This window comes from Serpula lacrymans (assembly GCF_000218685.1).
Source record: "Serpula lacrymans var. lacrymans S7.9 unplaced genomic scaffold SERLAscaffold_1, whole genome shotgun sequence".
Lineage (NCBI taxonomy): Eukaryota > Fungi > Basidiomycota > Agaricomycetes > Boletales > Serpulaceae > Serpula > Serpula lacrymans.
Window position 1 is genome coordinate 928,794 of NW_006763290.1, and position 22,590 is coordinate 951,383.

Below are 22,590 nucleotides of genomic sequence, written 5' to 3' on the forward strand. Positions count from 1 at the left end.
ATGACTTTCAAAAGTGAAAGTCCAGAAATAAAAGAAAAGGAAAAAGGAAACTGAGGGTGAAAATAGATGCCAAATATACTGTCATAACATATTCTCCTCTATGTCTTGTTATATCTAATTTCTATCTCACATGAGACAATTCGACCTGCCAGGGACATCTGAATTCAATTTCCTCGAACTTGGTCTCAATGTCCCATGCAAAGTGAAGTATTGCAAGGCGTATCTGCAATCTTATAGGGTGCTAACAGTTATGTATTGAAATTTGTGTAACGGAACATGCTTGGTAAGGCACTCAAGGAATTTGAAGCCAGGTACAGACTTCTCTGGTATGTCTTCATTTGGCTGTCATGTGGCTTTGCATTGGCAAATTTTCCGGACCGCCCACTCTTGCTATGACCAATTTTTCGCGGCCACGCAGGTGAGAGACCCTTCCCGTTGCATCACGTGATCGACGCGACGCGCATTTTCTGGCTCCGCCTAAAATCGCCAAAGTGCTTTTGACCCTTGCGCTTTCGTTGCTTGATATGTAGTGCACATTCAAGCTCCATTGTTCTCTGGTCATTGATTATACTGCGCAACTGCTATGATTCTAGAAGCTCGTTCTCCGTGTTCCGTTGTTCAAGGAACTCCTCGACCTTTGAAGCGTAGACATCCTTCATTGTCAGAGCTGCCATTCTTTACTCCTGCAGCAAGTTCTTTTAACCCACCACCGTATGGGGGAAGCGGGGAGGGTCAACAACGTGGCAGACTCCCTTTATTCTCTCATAGTCACTCTGCGGGCAAACCTATGCACTCTCTCCCGGCCCTAGACCCATTACCATCTGATCCACATGTTTTGTTCATTCATCCACCCTTCACGTCATTCCCAAATTCTGAGCTCTTTTCTGAAGGGCTCTCTTATTCGTTAATGTCTGCTAATCCAGACTGGTTCTTGGATCCATCCGATTTTATTAGCAGTAACACATCGAATCTGGCCACGATGGCTTATCCTCCCCAGCTGGAACCCCCAAGAGGCTGGTGCCCCGCAAAGCAGAGAAACATCAAGGTGTCCAGCTCTGATGGTTGGCCAGATGGAGAAGAGCCGAGATTGAGATGTACATTTTGTAGGAGGACTTACGCTGGTGTAAATGCTAAGAGCATGTGGAGACGCCACGTATATGAAAAACATAAAATCGCGATGTCAAATCGTCGTGATGGTAGCGAGCGTTACAGAAATGGACGTGGCACATGTCGTGAGTGTTGCCCACGAATTATTCGTGTCTAGCTGTTATTTTGACTCATTCAGGAAAAGCAAAATTCTCTGACAAAGAGAACGATGGGGATGGGACTACCTGCGAGGGAAAGGTGTGCAAATCCAAATCAATAAATATGTGCGCAGTTAGAAGTCCACTCGGGTCTTCAACCCCCCCATCGATAAAACTGAAGCAACCATGGCATTCGCCTGTCACGAGTTCATCAGGTCATAAAGATCGTCACGCTGTAACCCATCGCGAACATATTTTAGAACAACAACCATCATGTTCCTCACCCGTTGACACCGCAGTCTGTTGTCCCGACAATCAATTCGCATTAGAGGATATGCCAGTGAGACCTTTGTTGTCTGTCGGGACGTTGAGTTCAATGGAATCTGTCAATCCAACTATTCCTCCTTCACCTTATAATCCCCTCCGCACTCCGTCTTTTCGCCATTCAGCTCCACAGCTTCCATCTGACCAGCCCTGGCGCTTCCCAAGTCCCAGCCACCCTTTACACTCTCGAAATCGGGAATTTTGCTTAAGCACACTCGCCAGAGGGGTGGTTAGCCCAGAGCACCGAGAATTACCCATTGTCAGCCATAACAAAACATTTGTAAATGTTTTTAGGAGCCCCAAAGACACCAACGAAAAACGATTTTCTGATTACAACATTTGCGATAGTAAATTAAGCTACTCCCTGACGGTTCCCTTGGAAGCATCCCCTTCACTTTTCCAGTCGCACCATTCTCCTACTCTACTAGGTCGGGATGACATGTCCTCTCGAAGGATCGATGAACCTTACAAGGTTTCTCGCGATGATCCATTTACTGGTCCGAAGGAAACAACGAAGGATATTGACATGCCTCAATCTTGGGAAGTGTCCACTTTGGCCGATAACGATAGGAGTGAAACCATATATTTAGCCAGTGATGATCCGTTTGGCCGTCTATATCGCCCATGGTTCGACGGTAGTGCAGCCCAGCACAAAGCAAACTGCGTCGGAAATGTGAGCCCGGAAGTAGGGAGTCCTGTTTTGCGTAATCCGTGTGGAGGCCAATGGCACGGTATTTCTGTTCAAAGGGCGAACCTGTTTAGGATTGAGGGACAGGAGCAAAATCAATGTTACCCACTGTTGTCAGAGAACGGTGCTATTGATGCACTCCTTTCCTCCATGGAAAACATTGATGAAACAAGGACTGTCGATTCCGGAATTCACGGTGATGGTGTTCTGGTGGTGCAATCAGATTTTGGCAACGATCATCGGTTCGGGCAGAAAGCTAAGAAAATCCGTAAATTTTAGCCCAAGAAAGTTACTACTACGTCGTCATGCCTGATTTATTTGTCTGACAGTTTTTGGTCTGTATTATCTCCATTTTCAATGACAGAGGCAGTGTGTTTACCTCAGCGCACGTTGAGAGAAGAAGTAATACAGTACAATTATCCAGTCAGTCAAAAGCCTAATTATTCCTACCACCTTGAGGTACCATCAGGAAATCGGGGAGAGGCTGGCATAACCAGGCAGAGTTGATATGTGGACATCAATGTAGCTGCACTTTAGCATGACTTAACAAGGTTGAACGTAGGAAGTTGAAAGATGCCTCGTTTGTAGCAGAATGCAACCTTGATGTAACCATACTACTGGGCTATTGATGTCTGTCCAGTAGCAGCATAAGGACTACAATAAGATAGCTAGTTGTAGTGTAGTGGTTGATATACAGATATACAAGTGTTCCAGACAGATATATTCTTGCAATTACCAAACATGCTGATGTGTGCTTGATCTGGTTGCGTCATTCAGAAACAGTATAGCAAGAGGTACAGCCTCAGATAGTAGAAAATATATATATAATCAAAGTGCAGAGTCCAAGTCAGGCTTCCTCTGAAGAAAGGCTAGCAAGTTGGCAGCAATGGGAGGTTCTGGCAATAGGTCAAGGTTTTTGTTGTATGTTTCAATTTTTCTGTCAGAGAGAATTCAGTTGCGACAGTTTTGAATATGTCCACTAAGCCTCCTGCAATGTTGTGATCCTCTATCTATAAGGAGATTGATGAACAATGGCATCCAAGAATCATGTCTGGATTCCCCATATAGATGCATACACCTGACTCAAACACTTGTCAGCTGAGTAATAGTGAGACAGATCAGATACAGTTTGTTCTGTTAGTTTTGGTGATTCTGCACCTTTGTGCTACCTATATATTTTCATTCCTTTCTCTATCTATTCTTCTATCATTCACTATTGATTGTGTTCTCTATTATTTCGCCTTTATGGCTGCTTTGTTTACCTTTGTTTACAAAACTTCGGACAGTACTGCAGAGTCCAATGCTTCCTATTCTCTAGTTACTCACATTAGACTCTAGGTACTGTATACCTGTCATACTCTCTAATAATATAGTTACTCACATTGGACTCTAGTTCCAGTCCCTGATTGCTCTCAGCAAGTGGCTAGACACTTCCTTCAAGCTTTGTTCTTAATATGTTCTGTGACTCAGTTTAACAGCAACCAATCTTGAGCTTCTTCTTTCCAACTCAGGTGTAAAGTATAGATTAGATTAGATAATCATACTGTACTAATAAGGCAACCAATACTATACAGTTGCCAGTAGATAAGTTGGAGTTTGTGTTAAGATAAGACAATTTAATCACAAACTCTTTTACATACAGTACCATTGAATATAACCAAGATTAAATTCATTACTGTGTGAATTGAGTAAATGTGTGATAATCAAGAGTGAATAAATGACCCCAGCATTGAGACACTCCTAAGCTTCAATAGAAAGCTTTACAGTTTTGTGAATTTCATTGTGTATTCAACAATATGGCTACTACAACAAAAAGTACTACAAAATGGCAAAAGCAACCTGACAGAAGTCAGATTGCCAAAACTAAGCAGCTATCTACTCTGAAAGGCAATGAGTCCTGAAAAGCAGAAGCTATTCATGATCAGTGCTTGGACCTAGACAGCACTGATCAAGATGATCATGGCATGGACCCACACAGGTATGTGGGGAACCTAGAACCTTCCCGCACACCTATCGGGCAGAGGCAACCAGAGGTCACTGAACCAAACAGAGCAACAGTGTCTTAACTATGAACTGAGAAACAATCATTGTCAGAAGACAACAATGAATTGGTAAGGAACTCCAGAGGAATCCAGCATACAGACAATGGATTATCTGGACTGTCCAGCAAATCATAGAGAACTAGAAAGTAGAAGGTCAGCATTCACAGGAAGGGAGTATGTCTTTTTTCCTAGGGAGGCTGACCCATTAATCATAGCAAGAGAATTCCATGAGACTATGGACAGGCTGATTGAGCAACAGCTTGACCAGTGGAGAGAAAAACTATACAGTGTAGGATAAGACTCCAACAGGAGGATTCACATTGAAAGGAAAATAGCCCTTTTTAAAAGAGGAAGAGCAGCTAGATCCTGGAAACCAATATACAAACCATTGTTTACGGATGATAATCCAGACAATTGATCCAGTTGGAGGCCCATTGAAAGACAGCTAAATAATGAAGATGCTAACTTAAAGGCATCCAGAGATATGCTCATATCCTTGTTACAATTTAAATTTACTCTCACTTTATCCTTCACCTTTTCCTTTACTTATCAGACTATATTCCTTTATCTAGTGGTTATCACTCACCACTATCTCTATACCCCCACACAAACACTTTCACATCTTATCCTCTTTGTACACATTTCTCCTTATCTTATCTTATCCTTCCTCTTCCTTTCTTGGACACACAGCCTTAGCCCTATACCTTGTGATCTGTGGTTCTTCCAAGGATACTCCTTATAGCTACATTATGGTCACACATCCTTGATCTATTCTTGCTATGTCCCCAAAAGATACTCCTTTTGGACTACAAACCTCTCACCCTTGACCCTGGAGGTCTTTATGCTATTGGCTCTTACTTACAAACCCAGCTTGGAGCTGAGCTTGGATTCACTACCTATTCAGTATATAAACCCCTGTATAACAGTAGGATGGGACAAGTTGAATCTACTCTACAATTATTCCCTGCTATCATAATGAAGGAAGGCCTCAGTCCTGTAATCTGAGGAGACTATAATATCTATAACCCTATCCCTATCAACAATAAAAGGGCATGAAGATGGATGGTAGCATACCTTTAGAGTTGAATGCAATCTAATATCAAAGCAGATTGTAACAATCCCCCTGTTATACAGACGAGGGGAAGTAACAGATATACCTGTAGAGAATCTGCACAATGCAGATTCAACAAGAAACTTGCGGGAGCAAGAGCTCCTGCAAGAAGCAATCAGTTCCTCACAGATGAACAAATAATACACTGCATATGTGAACAAGATATGGAAGAGTATGGACAATTATACTTTGGCCACATTGACCAACTCCAAAGCTCCAATAGGGGCCAAGGAGAGACTTTTTACAAGATATATAAGAATGTCAAGAACTGCAAGGTTACAATAGTAATTGAGGAAACAGCGGAGCACCTCCTCCCCCTTCAGGAGGAGGCAATGTATTAGAAGGAGAAGATGACAACTATGATTGCCATCACAGACGAGAAAGCCATGGACTGGGGTACAGGGAAATATCTACAACCAATCACAGCAGCACTGAAGTAGACACCCCCAGGAGGGCTGACTAGTCCCACCCACCTTTATTTAAGTCCCTTTCTAAGTTTTCCGGTCCTTCTCCAAAGGGCCTTTACTTCACTCCACCTTTCATCCTCTACTCTCACCCATTCACTCTGTTAAGTTAGGGACCAAGGCCCACGGAAAGGCCTAGCGCATGAGCTAAGTCAACTCCCAACCTCATACCCTATTCTGCTCCCCACCTCATCTCCGTACTCCAAACTCCAACCACTCCAAAGGTCACAGTTCTGACAGCATCAAACCTAAATTATCAACAGTGTTCAATTTGCAAAAAGATGGTCAAATGGAGAGACTCAACCAGGAGTTGAAACAGTATCTCTCAATATTTATTAATGACAGGCAGACAGATTGGGCCAAGTGGCTAAAGATATCCCAGTTCTCATACAATACCAAACAGTCATTGGCTAAAAAAAAGGCACCATTCAAGGTTATAAGGTCAAACCTCCCCAGAATGGGTGTAGAACATGGCAAAAGCAAGAACAATGCTGCAGGAACAATGCTCAAAGACATAAAGTCTCTTCTAGACGGAATATGCAATGTGCTATTTAAAACTGTAGAGCAGATGAAAGACAAAGCAGAACAACTCAGACAACCAAGTGTGAGGAGAAAGTGGAGTGTATATATGAAGTGGTTATGTGTAAACCTGTTTAATAAGTAAACACTCAGTACTGTAATAACAGACTGTATTAAATCTAGTACCTGTTTAATAAGTAATCACTAAGTAGAAAGTGTGACAACACCAACAAGGCACAGCCTTGGGGCACTGGAGCACAATAAAAACAACACTCAAAAGAAGAGGGAGAGGTGGGAGTGGTTACCCATTAGGTTTCAACAAGTTAGTTGTTGGTAGACAACAGGAGGACTCGCTGAGTCCTTCCCCATGTATTGCTCCTGTATATATACTAAAATACATGAGGTACTGTACAGTTGTAAATAAAGTTTAAAGTCCAATGTTTAGCATGTGACCGGTCATATGGAGTCTAGACACTGGTCAGGTGTTGTGTCACATGACTGGTTATGTGACTATGAAAAGTCCGAAAATGTAAAGTAAAGTAAATGGTCACATAAGTGGTCATGTGACTTGGAAAAAGTAAAAGTAAAAGTACAAAAAGTGAAGTGTAAGTAGGTGCTGGTATGTCAATTGTAACAGAAAGTCAGTAGATGTCTAACTTGAAAACATATTGTTGTAATGTCTCACCTCAGTACTGTAATAACAGACTGAGGTGTCAAGTGCTCAAACATGGAGAAAATAGATGCTGCGGGAATATCCAAAATAAAAAAGGAAGTAGTTTCCCGCAGTTACAAATTTGTAAGTAATGTAAGTGTTTCTAGGCGGAGGCTCAACTTCTATGAGCGTCGTCTAATGCTCCAACAATATATTCCTTGGTGGTAGGACCAAGTTAGTTGTGGGTAAAGAACAGGAGGACTCGCTGAGGAGTCTCCTGGATCTATTGGGTTTATATACTAATACAGAGTGTTTGTACTTATATACTATACAGTTGATAAAAGCAGTGGCTGATGATGTCATAGGGTGCAGCCCTTGTGGCCAGCTCCACTGTATGAGAGACTTGTAGTTAAAAATAAAGAAAAGCAGTGTGGTATGAGAAAGTGAACGTCTAAACAAAGGGAAAATGCTGCATGGCCCAAGTCCGTGAGAACTTTGAGAAAGAAGGTCATAAGTCCAAAAATTGTGTATTGTAACAATATGTGCAAATAAAGAATATTATAGCACTATAAGAGCAGCTATAGTACAATCATAGCAACTATAGTGTTATATGAGCAATAAGAGCAATGGCAGCATTAAAGGCAATAATATTATTATAGAAGCAAAATTTACAATTCTATATATGACTACCATAATGTTTGATATGCATATTTGCAACTAAAGTTATTAAGATAAAATTTATGGCAAACATCCAGAATATTACTATGAGTCCAATGATGAGGACATCAATTTTGCAAACCACCAAAAGCAGGGATAAATTGACAAACCTGTCTAATACTGGATAAAAAGATAATTTGTCCTGGAGGAAAACCTTCAGTGTTTAGAGGTACCTTGTTAACAGCGTACATTAAGTGGTCCTTTTCAGCTGTGGATTTGAGGTTGCTATACCACTCTACATATGCAAAATAATGTTTTGGCCAATTATTGGGGGATGTGTGGAAACTGCATAGTGTTTCAGGTAGTTTAAATATTACTCTTGATCTCACAATTCTTGTTCCTTGAATACAGTTATTAGTACTGGGCATGCTTGTGGTCATAGGATAAGATAAACATTACCTTTTATGCCTGTAGCCTCACAATCAGGAGAATTTATCACAGCCACTGTGTCAAACTGCGGCAATAGATTGTTTTTTCCACTTGGCCTGGCTTTGACAGAATCTACCTGGTCATCCTCCAGGTCAATGTCATTGCCTAGACTGTCTAAACAGAGCTTGAAGCTACGGAAGATGTTGAGGTTCTGAAATGGAAGTGGAAGTGACCTGGTTTCATTGCATGTATATTTCTGGGTTAATTTACTGTTGAGGAATACCTTGAGTGCTGATTCAAATCCAGGACACTGATGCTTCTCTATAATGTCCACAATGTTTTTCTGACATTTATTAGGATACGGATACTTGGCAACAATGTGCCCCTGGCCTTGGAATTTGGAGTGAGGGAATTTGTCTTCTTCATTATCTGTGGTCATTTTAAGATAACTCTGGAAAGCTACAACTTTTTCACAACACAGAAGCCATATCACCATTTGTGGTGCCTTGTTCCTTTTATGAGAGGCCCTCCAACCCTCTTCAGCAAAGTCTATATGGAAGCGCTCAAAAATCTCAGTATTGTAATTGTTGATGGTACCAAACTATGTGATGAAGTGGCAGTAGTGGGGGAGAGAGTGGAATTTAGGGATGTTCAGGTGTTCTCTTATGTTGAGTCATACCAAGATATTTATTTTATGTTTGTGGAAAATTTCCAAAGCACCAGAAAGGTAGTCCAGAGTGGTGTTGTCGTGAGTGGGATATTGTGTTATCTGGATGAAGTCCAGGAGGAATCGATATGCAAGTATAGCACTCCTGGGTATTTTCCCAATCAAACATCCTAACAATATACTGGCCATATCCTTTTTCTCTTTTCCTCCAATCCGGCCTAATGCAGAGATTCCATTTTTGAAATGATGAACACCATAACAAACAGGAAGGGAGGAAATGTGCTGGTCAAGCTCCTTGGGATCCATAAGGTCCTTGCACCTATTCACCATACACTTAAAGACACCTTGGTATAGCTGATAGATAATGTTGGGGGAAACAAATAAATGAATATTGCAATGAGGGAAATTAAGCCAGAATGGCTCTTAAACACCACCAGAAACCTTTTTTTCCTTGCACCTCTCCTAAAACTGATTGAAGGAATTTGCCTTGATTTTACCATCACAAATGACTTTCTCAGTCCAGGTCTGTGTACATTGCTCCCCAGCAGTAGATTCTGAGAGCTCAGAAGCAGGCCTTTTGCATTTCAGACATGTGCTGTACTTTGTACATGTCACAAGATATTAATCTGCAACGTAGCAAGCCAAGATAGTATGGACTCTCCTTATAGCACCATATCCACCAGTGATATTAATTCCTTCAATACCAGCGCTCTTTAAAGGCTCTATTATAATCTGCATTGACTCATGAAAAAGATGCTGAACCCTTGAAGACTTCTTCTTTGCAGTAAGCTAAAATTCTGTGGCTTTGTTGACAGACAGATATCCTATAAGTATGCAAGCATGTTGGCTTGGCTTACACCATATTGCTCTGGGTATGTTGCCAAGCGTGAGATAGACAGGGTAGGCTGATTTAGAATTAGAGAATTATGTAAGCTGGGTTTTATCTGTTACAATAATAACAGGAGCCAAGGCTTGAATTGCCCAACATGCTATTCTCCAATTCATCTCTGAGGCAAAGGGGAAGAACTTGGGGTCTGAAGCTTCACCCATTTCTACATCTTCACCATCCCCACCTGCTGCAATGAATTCTCTTCTCCACCTCTGATGTAAAGTCTCATCCATGCTTATAACTTGCCAGCTGTGGGATGTTGCACCTCCATACATTCATCCTCATTATTGTTTAGGACAATTGAGTTATAATACCTTCTTCAACTTTTTAGATTCATTCCTTCACATTTATAAAAATAGAATAGCCAAAAAAATTTATGTGCCCTCAGTATAAGGGCATTTTTGATACTAAAATTCTATACAGGTATTATTTTTATGCCAACATCTCGAGCTTATTTTGACCTTTTAGGATCTTTAAGAATTGTAGAATATGTTGATAGAATCAAAATTCTCAGGAGGTTGAAGCTATATTATGTAAGCAAACTTTGAAGCTTCACCTGGGGATTTTACCTTATGATTATAACTGGCCTTTTGTGACTACAGTTGATATTCTAATAATGCATGAGGTGATCATGCATAAAACCTCATACTATATAACCAAAGGCTGGAACCAATGTTGTACATAGGGATTTATACATAAAATCTAAGATCTTATAATCTATGACAATTTGCATGGATATACACCAATAAATCTGCTATATATAGGAATTTCAGGGTTCGAAGCCAGATGTGGAGACTAAAGTATGCCCCTGTGGCAACTCCAAGCAGCAGTGCATGCACAAATGTTTCCCCCAAAAACATTTACATTTGATTGTTCTCTGTCCATATCATGCCTATTAACCCACCCAAGTGCAAGCCCCAAGGTCACCACAAACCATACAATGATACAGCCATCAGACTAGTCATAAATGCCCCCAAAACCTCTGCTTTGCCAAACCCATTGACACCAGCTCAGGCCAGCCGGGGAAACTGTGGGGCCATTTCCATTGTCTTGAAGGCCAGTTTTGTGTTTAAACCACCCTCCCTGCGCTGTGGCCTTAGCCTTCACAGAGCACAGCTGAGGGCAATGTTATAAGCTAATTAGACATTATATTGCATTCTCCTAATCACCTAAATACATTGTTTTAGTGATAGCAGCAAGTGTGACATCTTTTGGCTGGTGGGAAAATCTGTCACACAATATTGCCTTACACAATATTGTTGTGCATAAGGTCTGATAATGTATGCACAGAAGGCCGGACCACTGTCATACACTATTAGAATGTCAACTCTACTACTATATTTCACATGGTATTTACATATATTTGGTATATAGGAAACTTTGTATTTACATTTTATGGCATTTGTTTGCCAAAGTACCCTTCTCCCATGCTTGTTCCTGCACTCTGAGGGTCCAAATTTCTAGCAGTATTTTGAAAACAGTAGTAAAAACAGCATTAATAATAGTAAGATATTGTGTCTAAGTAAAAGTAGTGTTTCACCTTAGTCTCTTGTTACGAGTACTAAGGTGTCATAGGTGCAAACAGTGCACACTATCCACTGAATTGTGATCACATAATCAATATTGTAATTGTATCCACTGTAATACCATGAGTTTTAACACAGTCATTGATAAGGACACATACAGAAATTCTCATTTACAGGCTTGGTCACATCTCAGTTGTGATATCAAGGCCCTAAATTTCCAAGCAAAGCAGCTGCACCCACAAAATGTCCACTTCCCACAATGGCTGGGTTTGAGACTAAGATGGGCCACTAATTTCAAGGCTATGAACTACGTAGCAATACAGAAGATGATCAAGCTAAGTGATAGTGACTTTAGGTGACTGAAGTAATTTCCCGTTTTGTAATCACTACTTTTGTTCCCTTCTTCTACATTATCTCAAGTTTTAACACAGACAGCAACCTTGAAAATAGTATTGTTGTTCTGAATTTAGCTGCAACAGTTTGCTTGTTATTGCCACTTTCTCCCAGCCCTAGCCAAATAGTAACATCAGTACTGGTCACTCAGTTGTGTTTATAAAGGCTGAGAGCGGGGGAGTTCGGAGATCACTCATCATTGTAGATAACAGGAAGGCAAGGGGTGAAGAGGATATATTTCATACAGCTGATAAAGAGTTGGATGCAATTCAGCCTACTCGGGTGCAGACTTAAAGGGTCCTAACAGGCCGCTGCCATTCAGTATCGATAATAAGTGTGTGGGTGTTTGGACGTTATTAGAAGAGGAGCGGGAGTACATGGTTGGGGGCGTTCGTCCTAACGCAAACGCGTCAACGGAGGGATGAAGATGCGAATAAAGAGTTCGGGAGGCTGGCACTTCAGTTTCTGGTTGCCCAGGAAGAGTACTAGGGGCGGAGGAGATTTTTTGGAATGCAGATAAATTAGACACAAGGGGCATCATGCCTTGTTGCTGGCAGCTCTGGATATGTCTAGAATTGGAAGAAGGTATGAGACTAGCCTGTCGTTCTGTCTGGAAAGGCTCGTCTTCCAATATGGGCATGCGAGGGCATCGTAAGGAGCTCCCGAAGCTGTAATCGGAGCCGTACATCAAACGAATACCGTCATGATGAGGGCTACCGCTAGGTAAAGGCGGTGGAACTGAAGCAGTAGATTCGTGGTAAATGAGAACCGATGGATCTGATGGACTGTCATCCACCAGTGTCAAGTCTGGGCAATACATCGGAGTCATACGGGTAGACTCTTTCGCTACGTTCTCCAGTAAGGCTAGTTGCCTCAATCTCCTTCCGAACGTAGGTACAGCATTAGATCCAGAAACATAGGGTGTTATATCTGCCATACTAAAATGTTGCAATGACATCGTAGTGGAGGCTGTAGCCAGAGGAGAAGCGGGAGGACGTGGAAGATGCGGTGAAAAAACATTGCCATCGGACGGATTAACCACGGGAGCTGATGTGGTATAGTGTGATGGAAATTGCGACCTTGACTGTGACGACGACGGCAAAGGGGATGCTTTACGTACTAAATGATCTGATGTGCCCATCGGAGGCAGACCCATAGCTAAGGGTGTAGTAGTGTTATATGCAAGTTCACCACCATACCAGGCATGGCCGTTCCCTGAGCAGTTTTCCACAGCAGTCGCAGAGGAAAGAGATAGAGAGTGTAACAAATGAGCAAAGTGGGGATCGATTGTTTTTGAACTTATTTGACTTTCTGGAGACGCTACTGAGACGTCGGGTATAGCAAGCGTAGACTTGCTGTGCTTAGGTGATGGCGTGAACGAAATGGTAGACGAAGCTTGGAGGGTCGGCCTATGAGTAATCAAATTTGTGGGAACAGATAAATGAGACCGACGGTGGTTTTGTTTGTGTGATGACCCTTGAAGGGGTGTTTGATGCGCAGGATATTGAGGTTTCCTTTCATTGATGAACGTTTTCAGAGACCTATGAGGCGTGGGTGAGGTCAGATTTAATTCAGGGCGGAAGGCTTACGCAATGAAAGGAGATATCAAATAGAATTTACCGGAGACAGCTTTATGTCGTTTCCAGGTTGGGAGGTCGGTCAGTTTGAACCATTGAATTCTCTGGGGGAAAAAAATGCGATTTGGCATCTAATTCATTCTATAACCTTCAAGAAACACAACGTACACTGATCTCCTTACGGGTTCGTGTTTTGAAAGGATAATCTTCAGCTACCCCAGGGACTATGTATAGGCAAATTTTCTGTTCCTTGATCGACATTTCAATTACATCGTGCGGGCTGATCTGACCAGAAAGATTGTATCCGGTCTCTTCCAGGACCTACGAAACCCTCAGTACATGCAGAACAGACACAGCAAGGCGGGTCCGACTTCTCTGACCGCGCAATCATGGGGCGGCTCATGTTCATTGATTTTGCCTTTCGGGAAACCCCATCCTGAGGATGATTTCCAGCCCTTCACGAGAATACACTGCGTACGTAGGTGAATACAGCGATGCCATGAAGCGAAAATGAAGATAGAAAATACCTTCTCCCAGGTTTCGTTAAGCATAATAGCCCCACAAACGGGGACCCGGGTCTTGTATTGCATGAAAGTGTTGAATGCCTGCTCGTGATCGTGACGCCACTGATATAGAAGGGGACAAGCATGAAACAAGGTAGCTGAGAATTTTTTGAGGGGAAGCGAAGGAAATTTGGGATTTTGTTCGCGAACAAAGTCTTCATAAAACCAATGACTGGATAAGCGGAAACATTGAGCCTGTTCCAGAAGTAAACGACAACTATACTATACTCACGCTTGCTCGACTTGAAAACAAATTCGCTCTAATGACGCTAGCTCTTCTTCTGGTAGGTTCAAGATGAAACGGCTAGGAACGTGGTAATACATGAAGAGAAAGATGTGAATATAAGACCAAAGTTGAATACCTTGATAGATCTTCTAAAACTTCGTCATGAGTGGCGTGCTTGTAGGAAAACCTCTCATCGTCTATAGCAGTTAATGCAGGTATCTCTGGCGAAGAAGATGTCGAAGCAGTCATGGTGAGAGACACTACAGACTTCAGCGAGTTTCAACCAGGCTGACACGCGTCCATCACTGCGAAAAACCTAATATTATGAACCACGAGGTCCAGCCCGTGGCTCTGCCACTGGTGCAATGTATAATAAATAATAATAATAATACTATTAAGTAATCAAAATGTTAAGTTAGTGAACTTATGCTGTCTGTAATGTATGTTATGTCTTTGAATCCTATGATGCATGTTTGCAGTTCTGTCGTTGAATGTCATTATAAGCCTGCCCTAAACTTGTACACAGTATACTAAATTCAAGCAGATGATTTATTGAATCTTTACAAACATCAAGAATATATTGTAACATAAGAAGTCTGTGGTAGAAGTCTGTGGTATTACATTGATAAATCAATGAGAAATAAAAAAAGAGACTCCAGAAATGGTAAAGGATGAATAGGGAATTGATGGTGTGATAGCTTGATGGACAATTCTTCTGATGAAGGTTCCAATGTGAGGCGTAGAATAAAAGCTATCTTCCCTGCATGTTTTCCTCCCAAGACCTGTGACTGCACTTCAATGCTCTTCTCTTCATCTCTATCAAAATTATCCATGTTCCAATATAGAGTCCATTTAGGGGATCAATATTGCGGAGGAGCATAAGTGGACATCCAGCTTTAAGTTTGAGGTGTGCTTCAGGAAGGCCAGATACTTGCAAAGAGTTCCACAGGATAATGTTTATGCCCCTCTCCAACCACTTTTATCAATTGACAGAGCTACTAACTCTTTTCCAGGGAATTTTGTGAGAATTGCTGAATTAAGGTTGCTAACAGCATCATCTTTTGCAGAGAGGATGATGCGGTGGAGGAAATAAAGATCATCTTGGTCTCCATTTGCAATTCCAGGATAGGTAGTGTCAACTATTGAGTCTATGGTGTTTTCTGGCATAAGCATGTTGGTAGGGAAGCTCAATTGTTCCATCCCCTGCAATTCCACGATCACCACCAACATCTAGGATGGTGGGTAACATGGGTAAATCTGAAGAAAAATATTTCAAGATGGTGGTGGAGTAATATACAAGATGATGGGATATACCTGGGGACGGTTCCGTTTTAAGAGAGGCAGAAATAATATGTTGCCTTGACCCTCTTGGAACAACAGGTGTTGTTTGGTGGAAGTCCTCCTTTGGAATACGTGATGGTTGTTGGAACTTATACCCTGGAGGTATGTACCCCTTTGACTAGTTAATATAGTTGCCCGGGTGCTCCGCAAGGCTGGTCCAAGGTACTGAAGCCTTTGTGTTTCCAGTGGAAATCTGGTAATATGTCATCAGGAAAGACCTGATGATAGCCTGTAGGTCTGAAAAGGTTGCCAGGGAAGACAGATCCTCATCTACAAGGATGGGATATTCATTATTGTCGAGTGGAAGCTTAATCTTTTCTTTCTCCTTGCTTGGTAGGCTTTCCTTTGGCACAGACCCATCTATATCAGCTACATACAGTTTAGTACTCTGGGATGTTTATTAATTAAGCTGGAAACTTACCAAACTGGCTTTGTGCATACTTTCCACAAGCCTCCCATATCTTTATGTTTTACCAGTTGGGTTGTACCTTGCTAAAACGCTCAAACCCGGCTTCGCCATTTTGCTCATGGCTGCAATTAAAGCGGTCAGTTTCAGTAACAACACACCCGGACACACAAATGCTTCCATTTGTATCTCTATGGGCAGTGAGCACAAAATTCAACATTCCTAGATCCCGGCTCGCTTGCATCTGAAAGTCCTTCACTACTTTCCTACCCTTTATTTCAGCTCTGGATATCTTGAGTCACTATTTGTCCCAGGTGAGTAAAGGACATCATAGTCACTTCCGTTTCACTTCCTCTGATAGCTGATCAATATACCACTCCTCACACTTCTCTTTTAGTTCAGCTAGCTCCTCCTCGCTGAGCTCAGTCAACATTTCTTTACACGTCCCCATTGTAGAGAATTTGCACCTTGGAACTCTTCCAAATGTGTATTGAGTATTTCAATTTGGGCGTCATTAAACTGTATTTCAGGCATGATTAAATGTGGTACAAGTTAAAAAGTGAGGTGCATGTTTGAAGATGAGCGCTATCTTTCTCTTTTCCATTCGAGTGCAAATTTTCAGTCAATTGAATACTACATTTATCCATTCCAAGCAAATATTTGGCTCTTCTGTCAGATCTGAGCAATGATATCATTGCCTTAACTCCATACCTGGCCTTCAGCTAAGGCCCAGAATGTGTCAGGTACCTCCCGGCTAATGCCTTTCCCAATGTATTGCTTCTATATATGGAAATTTAGTGCCAGATCCATCAAGTTAATTAGCCTCGTGAGACCTAGGTGTCATAGAAGCTAACGTAAATTAGAATCATAGGCTCCATATTAATCACTGCCTTCTATCATAAATATCTTGTATGAGTCACTGAGCATCTTCAAACTGGTGCCTGGTTTAATAACATCACCTTTTCTCCGCAGAATTATTTAGCATGGGCTGCAGCTCTTCCCAATGTTTGGCTCTAGTGTTACAAAGAGTAGATTGAAAGGAGTTCAAAACAAGCAGAGGTGTGCATACAAAAAAAATAAGTGTGAAAGACCACATATCCTGATTAACTTTGTCAACACCCCGTCAAACTCCTCATAAATATGATATGTTCCCCATCCAAGACATTGATCATCCTGTCCTTGAGCCATTGGTTACACTTCCAAGGAAGGCAAGTCCACTAGGTAAGCACATCCACCATTATTTGTCTGATATTGGTTTAGTCACAAAATGATTACATGAGATAATGGCTGAATCATTGTTTAGAGTATCTGGAAGTCCTTATGCAGGAAGAGGGGCAGTCCCCAGGACAGATTTTCAGCCTTTGTTTAGTGAAAGAAGGAACTTGGCAATGCACAAAATGTTCGGGGAAACCAGAGTGTTGTATATCATGCTGCAGGGATGCTCACCAGAGGTTACCAGTTCATAGAGTTGAGCAATGGGTGGGCACACATCTCAAACCTTCTTGGCTTTATAGAGCCGGCTTGGTAATTAATCTGGGCCACACCAGGAAACCATGCCCAGGACGTGATGACAACCACAGTCTAGCAGAGGACAACTTGACGAAGGGTGATTTCCCCCTCTAGAATAGATATCAGGAATCCATGAGGGTGTCCTGGCAGTGGAGATATTTGAAATATATGCATTGGCATGGATTTGCACACCAACACGGCTGTCACCATTCCCTGGGGTCTCTAGCATTGTTTTGCCTAGCTTTCAGAAAGGTGAACAGTGAGTTGCCCACAAATCTGTGATTGTGGCAGTTGCTCACTCTTTATAGCCAAATGAACATGGACTATTCCCTGTGTCAGGCCTTATCTTCATTGGCCAGGATTGACTCAGTCATAGTCCTCTACAATATAATGTCCCAATACGGTAAACACTTCTTGAAGAGGGTCTTTGAAAGTCCTTATCTTCAGGTCCCCAATGCTGTATCCATATGCAAGGGCATTGGGTTATTTCATATGCATGTGTTCAATTGAGAACTTCTGGGAAGTGTCTAGCCACTTGCTGAGAGCTAACAGGGACAGAACTAGAGTCCAGTACGAGTAACTATATTATCAGAGAGTACAGAATGTGTACAGTACCTAGAGTCCAGTATGAGTAAATAAAGAATAGGAATACTGGACTCTGCAATACTAGTCCGAAGTTTTGTAAACAAAGGTAAACAAATCAGCCACAAAGGCGAAATTATAGAATACTCAGTGAATACTGAACAATACAGCAAAAAGAATAAAGAGGAAAGTGATTTAGAAAGAAGGGAAAATAGATAGCACAACTAGGTGCAGAATCACCAAAACTAACACTCCCCCCTGATGCTGCACCTCCCAAACATTAGCTCCCCCCTGATCTAACAAGTCCCATCATGTGTCTGAATATTTCAACTTTAGGCTTAGCCAGAGCTTTGGTCAACAAATCAGCAGGCATTTCAGCAGTGGGCACAAAGGTGGGAGTAATTTGGCCAGAGCCAACGTTATCTTTCAACCAATGCCAGCGTAAATCAAGGTGCTTCATTCGACCATGGTGTTCAGGATTGTTAGACACAGAGATGGCAGATTGGTTGTCAATGTGAAGGGTGGAAGGAGAGGTGATAGGATAGCCCATTTCCTTAAGCAGATTTTGCATCCAGCAGATCTCCTTGCCAGCTTCAACAGCAGCAATATATTCTGCCTCAGTGGTGGAAAGAGCAACAATGCTTTGAAGTTTGGAACTCCAAGAGACAGCACCAGATCCAATCTTGACAAGATAAGCACCAGTAGAACGTCCAGAGTCCTTGTCACCACCATGATCAGCATCAGAGAAAGTGGTGAAGAGTTCAGTGGAATTAGGATCAGGGCCTAGGACAAGTGAGTGATTGAGGGTGCCTTGCAAGTAGCGGAATAAGTGCTTGACAGCACCCCAGTGAGTGGGCCCAGGATTGGAATTGAATCTGGCAAGAACTCCAACAGTATAGGTAATGTCAGGACAAGTGGTGGTGGCCAAATACATCAGAGCACCAACAGCAGCAAGATAGGGAATGTCCTTCATCAGTTGCACTTCTTCTGGTGTCTTGGGAGATATATACTTGGTGAGGTGTGAACCAGGGTCCATTGGAGTGGACACAGGCTTGCAGTCCTTCATGCCAAAGCGCTCCAGAATGTCCAGAGTGTACTGATGTTGGGAGAGGGAGATGGTGCAATTGCTGAGGTTTCTGGTGATGGAAATGCCAAGTAGGTAGGAAGTAGGGCCAAGATCATGGAGTTTGAAGTGCTGAGAGAGGTCCTTGACAGCTTGGTCAAGTGCAGAATTGGATGTGGATGCCAGTGTCATGTCATCAACAAAGACAGGTAGAATAATGCGCACTTCACCTCTATTAAACACATAGATGGCAGAGTCAGAGTAAGTGCAATTAAATCCGAGTTTTTCAAGCACAATGTGCATCTTCTCGTTTCACATCCTGCCTCCTTGCTTGGTCCCATAAATGGCCTTGTTGAGTTGGCAGACCAGATTACGACCACCTTGATGGAATCCCTCTGGTTGCTGCATGTAGACCTTTACATCCATGACACCATTGAGAAATGCATGAGAGATGTCAATAAAGCGCAAATAGAGGTTATGGATGGCAGCAATTGCAAGGATAACTCTAATAGATGAGATGCGAACAGTGGGTGCAAATATTTCAAGGAAGTCAAAGCCAGGGCGCGGGCTGTAACCTTTAGCCACATATCTGGCCTTGTAGCGCTCAATGGAGCCATCAGAGTTGTGCTTGATCTTAAAGACCCACTTGCCACCAATTGCATTTTCTCCAGGAGGTAGTTCCACAAGTGACCAAGTTCCATTGTGCTCATGAGCTTGGAGCTCTTCCATGGCTGCTTCTCTCCATTTATCTGCATCAGGACGCTTCATTGCATCTGCAAATGACCTAGGCTCAGCAGAGTCTCCAAAGTGTGCCACTTCATCATCAACTGCCTCAGAATCACTACTATCACTATTATCGCTCTCAATGGCAGGAGTAGGTTGTCTGTGTTGAAGCCACCATGGTCTAGGTGGTCTCCTAGCCCTTGCAGGGCGTCTCAGTGTAATAGGCAAGTCAGGAGAAGGTGAGCAATGAGGAGGGTGATTCAGAAGCTCAAGAGGTTGATTCACAGGTGGTTTTGCATCAAGGTCTAAATCAGGCCCATCATCAGGCAAGTGCTGAGGTTGCTGAAGTTGCTGAAGTACAGCTGGTGGGTCAATATCTCCCCCTGGACCTGGTGCAGGGACATCCTCATCCAGGCCCAAAGGCATGGGAAGTGAAGGTGGCAAAGGTGGAGTAGGAATGGCAGTGGTAGAAGTCTTTTTCAAGCCAGGGAAGTAGCGCTCATCAAAATCAGCTCTCTCAGAGATAATGGTGCATTTGGTTGTAGGATTGTAGAATTTCCAACCCTTGTACCCAGCAGGGTAACCAATGAACACAAATTTCTCCATGTGAGAGCCAAAGACACCTCTCTTATCCTTTTGCACATGCACATAAGCAGTGCACCCCCAAACACGAAGGTGTGACATGTCTGGTTTATGTCCATGCCACAATTGATAAGGAGTAGCATTGACCACTGCATCAGTGGGACACCTATTCCAGACATGCACCAAGGCACCTAGGCATTCACCCCAGAAGATATTAGGCAATCCAGACTCTGAAAGCATGGTAGTGATTCTTTCAGAGAGAAGCCTGTTTGCTCTTTCTGCAACTCCATTCTGCTGAGGCCTATTTTGGATGGTATGCTGTCTGACAATGCCATGATCATCTGTGAATTGCTCAAACTCCTTGGAGATGTACTCTCCCCCTTTGTCATCGTGCAGAGCCTTGATTTTTCGCTTTAATTGAGTCTCAGCATAAGCCTTGAAACTCTTGAAAGCATTAAAGACATCTAACTTGGCCTTCAAAGGGACAACAACACAAAATTGAGTGTAATCATCAATGAAGGTGACCCAATATCAATACCCAGAGAATGAAGGGGAGGAGACTTGGTGTACATCAGAGTGGATGAGGTCTAGAGGGTAAGCAGAGCGATGAGAAGATGAAGGGAATGGGTTGGCAGACATTTTTCCAGACAGACATGGTTCACAGATAGGATCAGGAGTAGATTTAGACTCAAGTGTCATTCCAATCTTCAATGCCAAAGGTTTAAGTCAAGTGGAATTGTTGCAGAAAAGTGTCCCAATTCAACACAAAAAACAGTGGATCCATCAAGGAATGCAGCATTATTGTTGTTGATGGTTGCAGTGAATAAGAGAGTGTTGCCACGTATGAAGGACATAAATTGAGATGAAATGATGACTTTAAAACCACTTTGACGAGTTAAGTACAAGACTGAGAGGAGATTATTTTGAAGATCTGGTACATGCAGCACTCTGGAGAATTCTACAGCCCTTGATTCCTTGCCATTGATGATAGGGTTAAACACCACAGTACCAATACCAGCTGAATAAACAATAGTATGATCTGCTAGCTTTATGGGAACACGATATGGTGCATAATTGCAAATCCAGTGATGATAAGGTGTCATATGAGAAGTGGCACCTGTGTCTGCATTCCAATCAATGTCGGCATCAAGCTGGAGAGGGCAGTGTAAGTCAGAGGGATGAATAGAGTGGAGGCTTGCATTTCTAGCCGACTCTGCAACCACAGTAGAAAAATGGTATTTTGCACCAGGTATGGCAGATTGATTACAATGATGGCAGTTAGGAGATGAGCAAGAACAATGAGTAGGAGCAGAATATGAATGAGGAGTACATTTAGTTTTATCCATGGTGTGGAAATGAGCTGGCAAAGTAGTGGAGGTGGATAATGGAGAAGGTCCAAAAATTGCACAGAAAGGCCCAAAGGGTCCAAAAGAGTCCAAAAAAGCGGTCCAAAAGCGGTCCAGGAGGGTGCTAAGGCTTCCTAGTCATGCTACAGGGTTACGCCTGTGTTCCCCTTTCAATACTACACTGATTTTAACAGAGAAATTGCATCAAGACAGTGTTGGTTAAAAGGGCTTGTATATGAGTCAACAAAGTGACTTAAGCTCCCCAAACACCGCAGACTGAGAGAGGGAGAGGCTCTGGGCAACAGCAAACTGAGGCAATGCAGGCGAGCTTCACAGTCTATAGGCTTGTTCTATCTGATAATGGACAGAGCAGAGAAGATTGGAGCTTTATGCAAGCACCAGATATGCCAAAAAGCGAAAATATAGGCCAAAAGAAATTGAAATTGTCACAGGGACAGATGGAGTGGTTGGATTGCCCCCAAAATATAGGTGTGGAGAGCGATTATATGGTGCAATAGATAGGCCAAGTATGGCCAGAAACGAAGCACAGGGAGTGGAGGAGTATAATAGGGGTGGAAGTGGTGATCAGAAAATGATAGGGGCTCACAGGGAGATCAAACTCAAAATCCACCACTCTGAGGAGTCTCCTTGGGTTTTCAAGGTCGTAGAAGACAATGGTAGGAGTTTGGGGACGATCATGTTAGTTTTGGTGATTCTGCACCTTTGTGCTACCTATATATTTTCATTCCTTTCTCTATCTATTCTTCTATCATTCACTATTGATTGTGTTCTCTATTATTTCGCCTTTGTGGCTGCTTTGTTTACCTTTGTTTACAAAAATTCGGACAGTACTGCAGAGTCCAATGCTTCCTATTCTCTAGTTACTCACATTGGACTCTAGGTACTGTATACCTGTCATACTCTCTAATAATACAGTTACTCACATTGGACTCTAGTTCCAGTCCCTGATTGCTCTCAGCAAGTGGCTAGACACTTCCTTCAAGCTTTGTTCTTAATAGATCAGATAAGGATTGGGCGAGATATGGCACTGATAAGGCCAAAAAAGC

At 42.5% G+C, this 22,590-nt stretch overlaps 4 protein-coding genes across 4 annotated transcripts; 3 read left to right on the plus strand and 1 right to left on the minus strand.

Annotated features, from left to right (window-relative positions):
- Positions 1-583: 583 nt before the first annotated feature.
- SERLADRAFT_431789 (uncharacterized protein) lies at positions 584-2,535 on the plus strand (the record flags this gene model as incomplete). The annotated part of the gene is made up of 2 exons (XM_007312107.1): positions 584-1,232; positions 1,286-2,535. The coding sequence occupies 2 exons, from the start codon at positions 584-586 to the stop codon at positions 2,533-2,535; spliced, it is 1,899 nt and encodes a 632-aa protein (XP_007312169.1).
- Positions 2,536-11,583: 9,048 nt separating this feature from the next.
- Positions 11,584-14,266, minus strand: SERLADRAFT_454632 (uncharacterized protein; the record flags this gene model as incomplete). Its single annotated transcript, XM_007312108.1, has 7 exons — positions 11,584-13,146; positions 13,195-13,286; positions 13,351-13,503; positions 13,554-13,652; positions 13,710-13,917; positions 13,978-14,049; positions 14,108-14,266. The coding sequence occupies 7 exons, from the start codon at positions 14,218-14,220 to the stop codon at positions 11,880-11,882; spliced, it is 2,004 nt and encodes a 667-aa protein (XP_007312170.1).
- A 7,288-nt stretch (positions 14,267-21,554) lies between these two features.
- Positions 21,555-21,746, plus strand: SERLADRAFT_375512 (uncharacterized protein; the record flags this gene model as incomplete). The annotated part of the gene is made up of 1 exon (XM_007312109.1): positions 21,555-21,746. A coding segment is annotated over one exon (192 nt), but the record flags the coding sequence as incomplete, so codon positions are not given.
- Positions 21,747-21,810: 64 nt separating this feature from the next.
- Positions 21,811-22,149, plus strand: SERLADRAFT_375513 (uncharacterized protein; the record flags this gene model as incomplete). The annotated part of the gene is made up of 2 exons (XM_007312110.1): positions 21,811-21,846; positions 21,897-22,149. Coding segments are annotated over 2 exons (229 nt in total), but the record flags the coding sequence as incomplete, so codon positions are not given.
- Between the last annotated feature and the right edge of the window lie 441 nt (positions 22,150-22,590).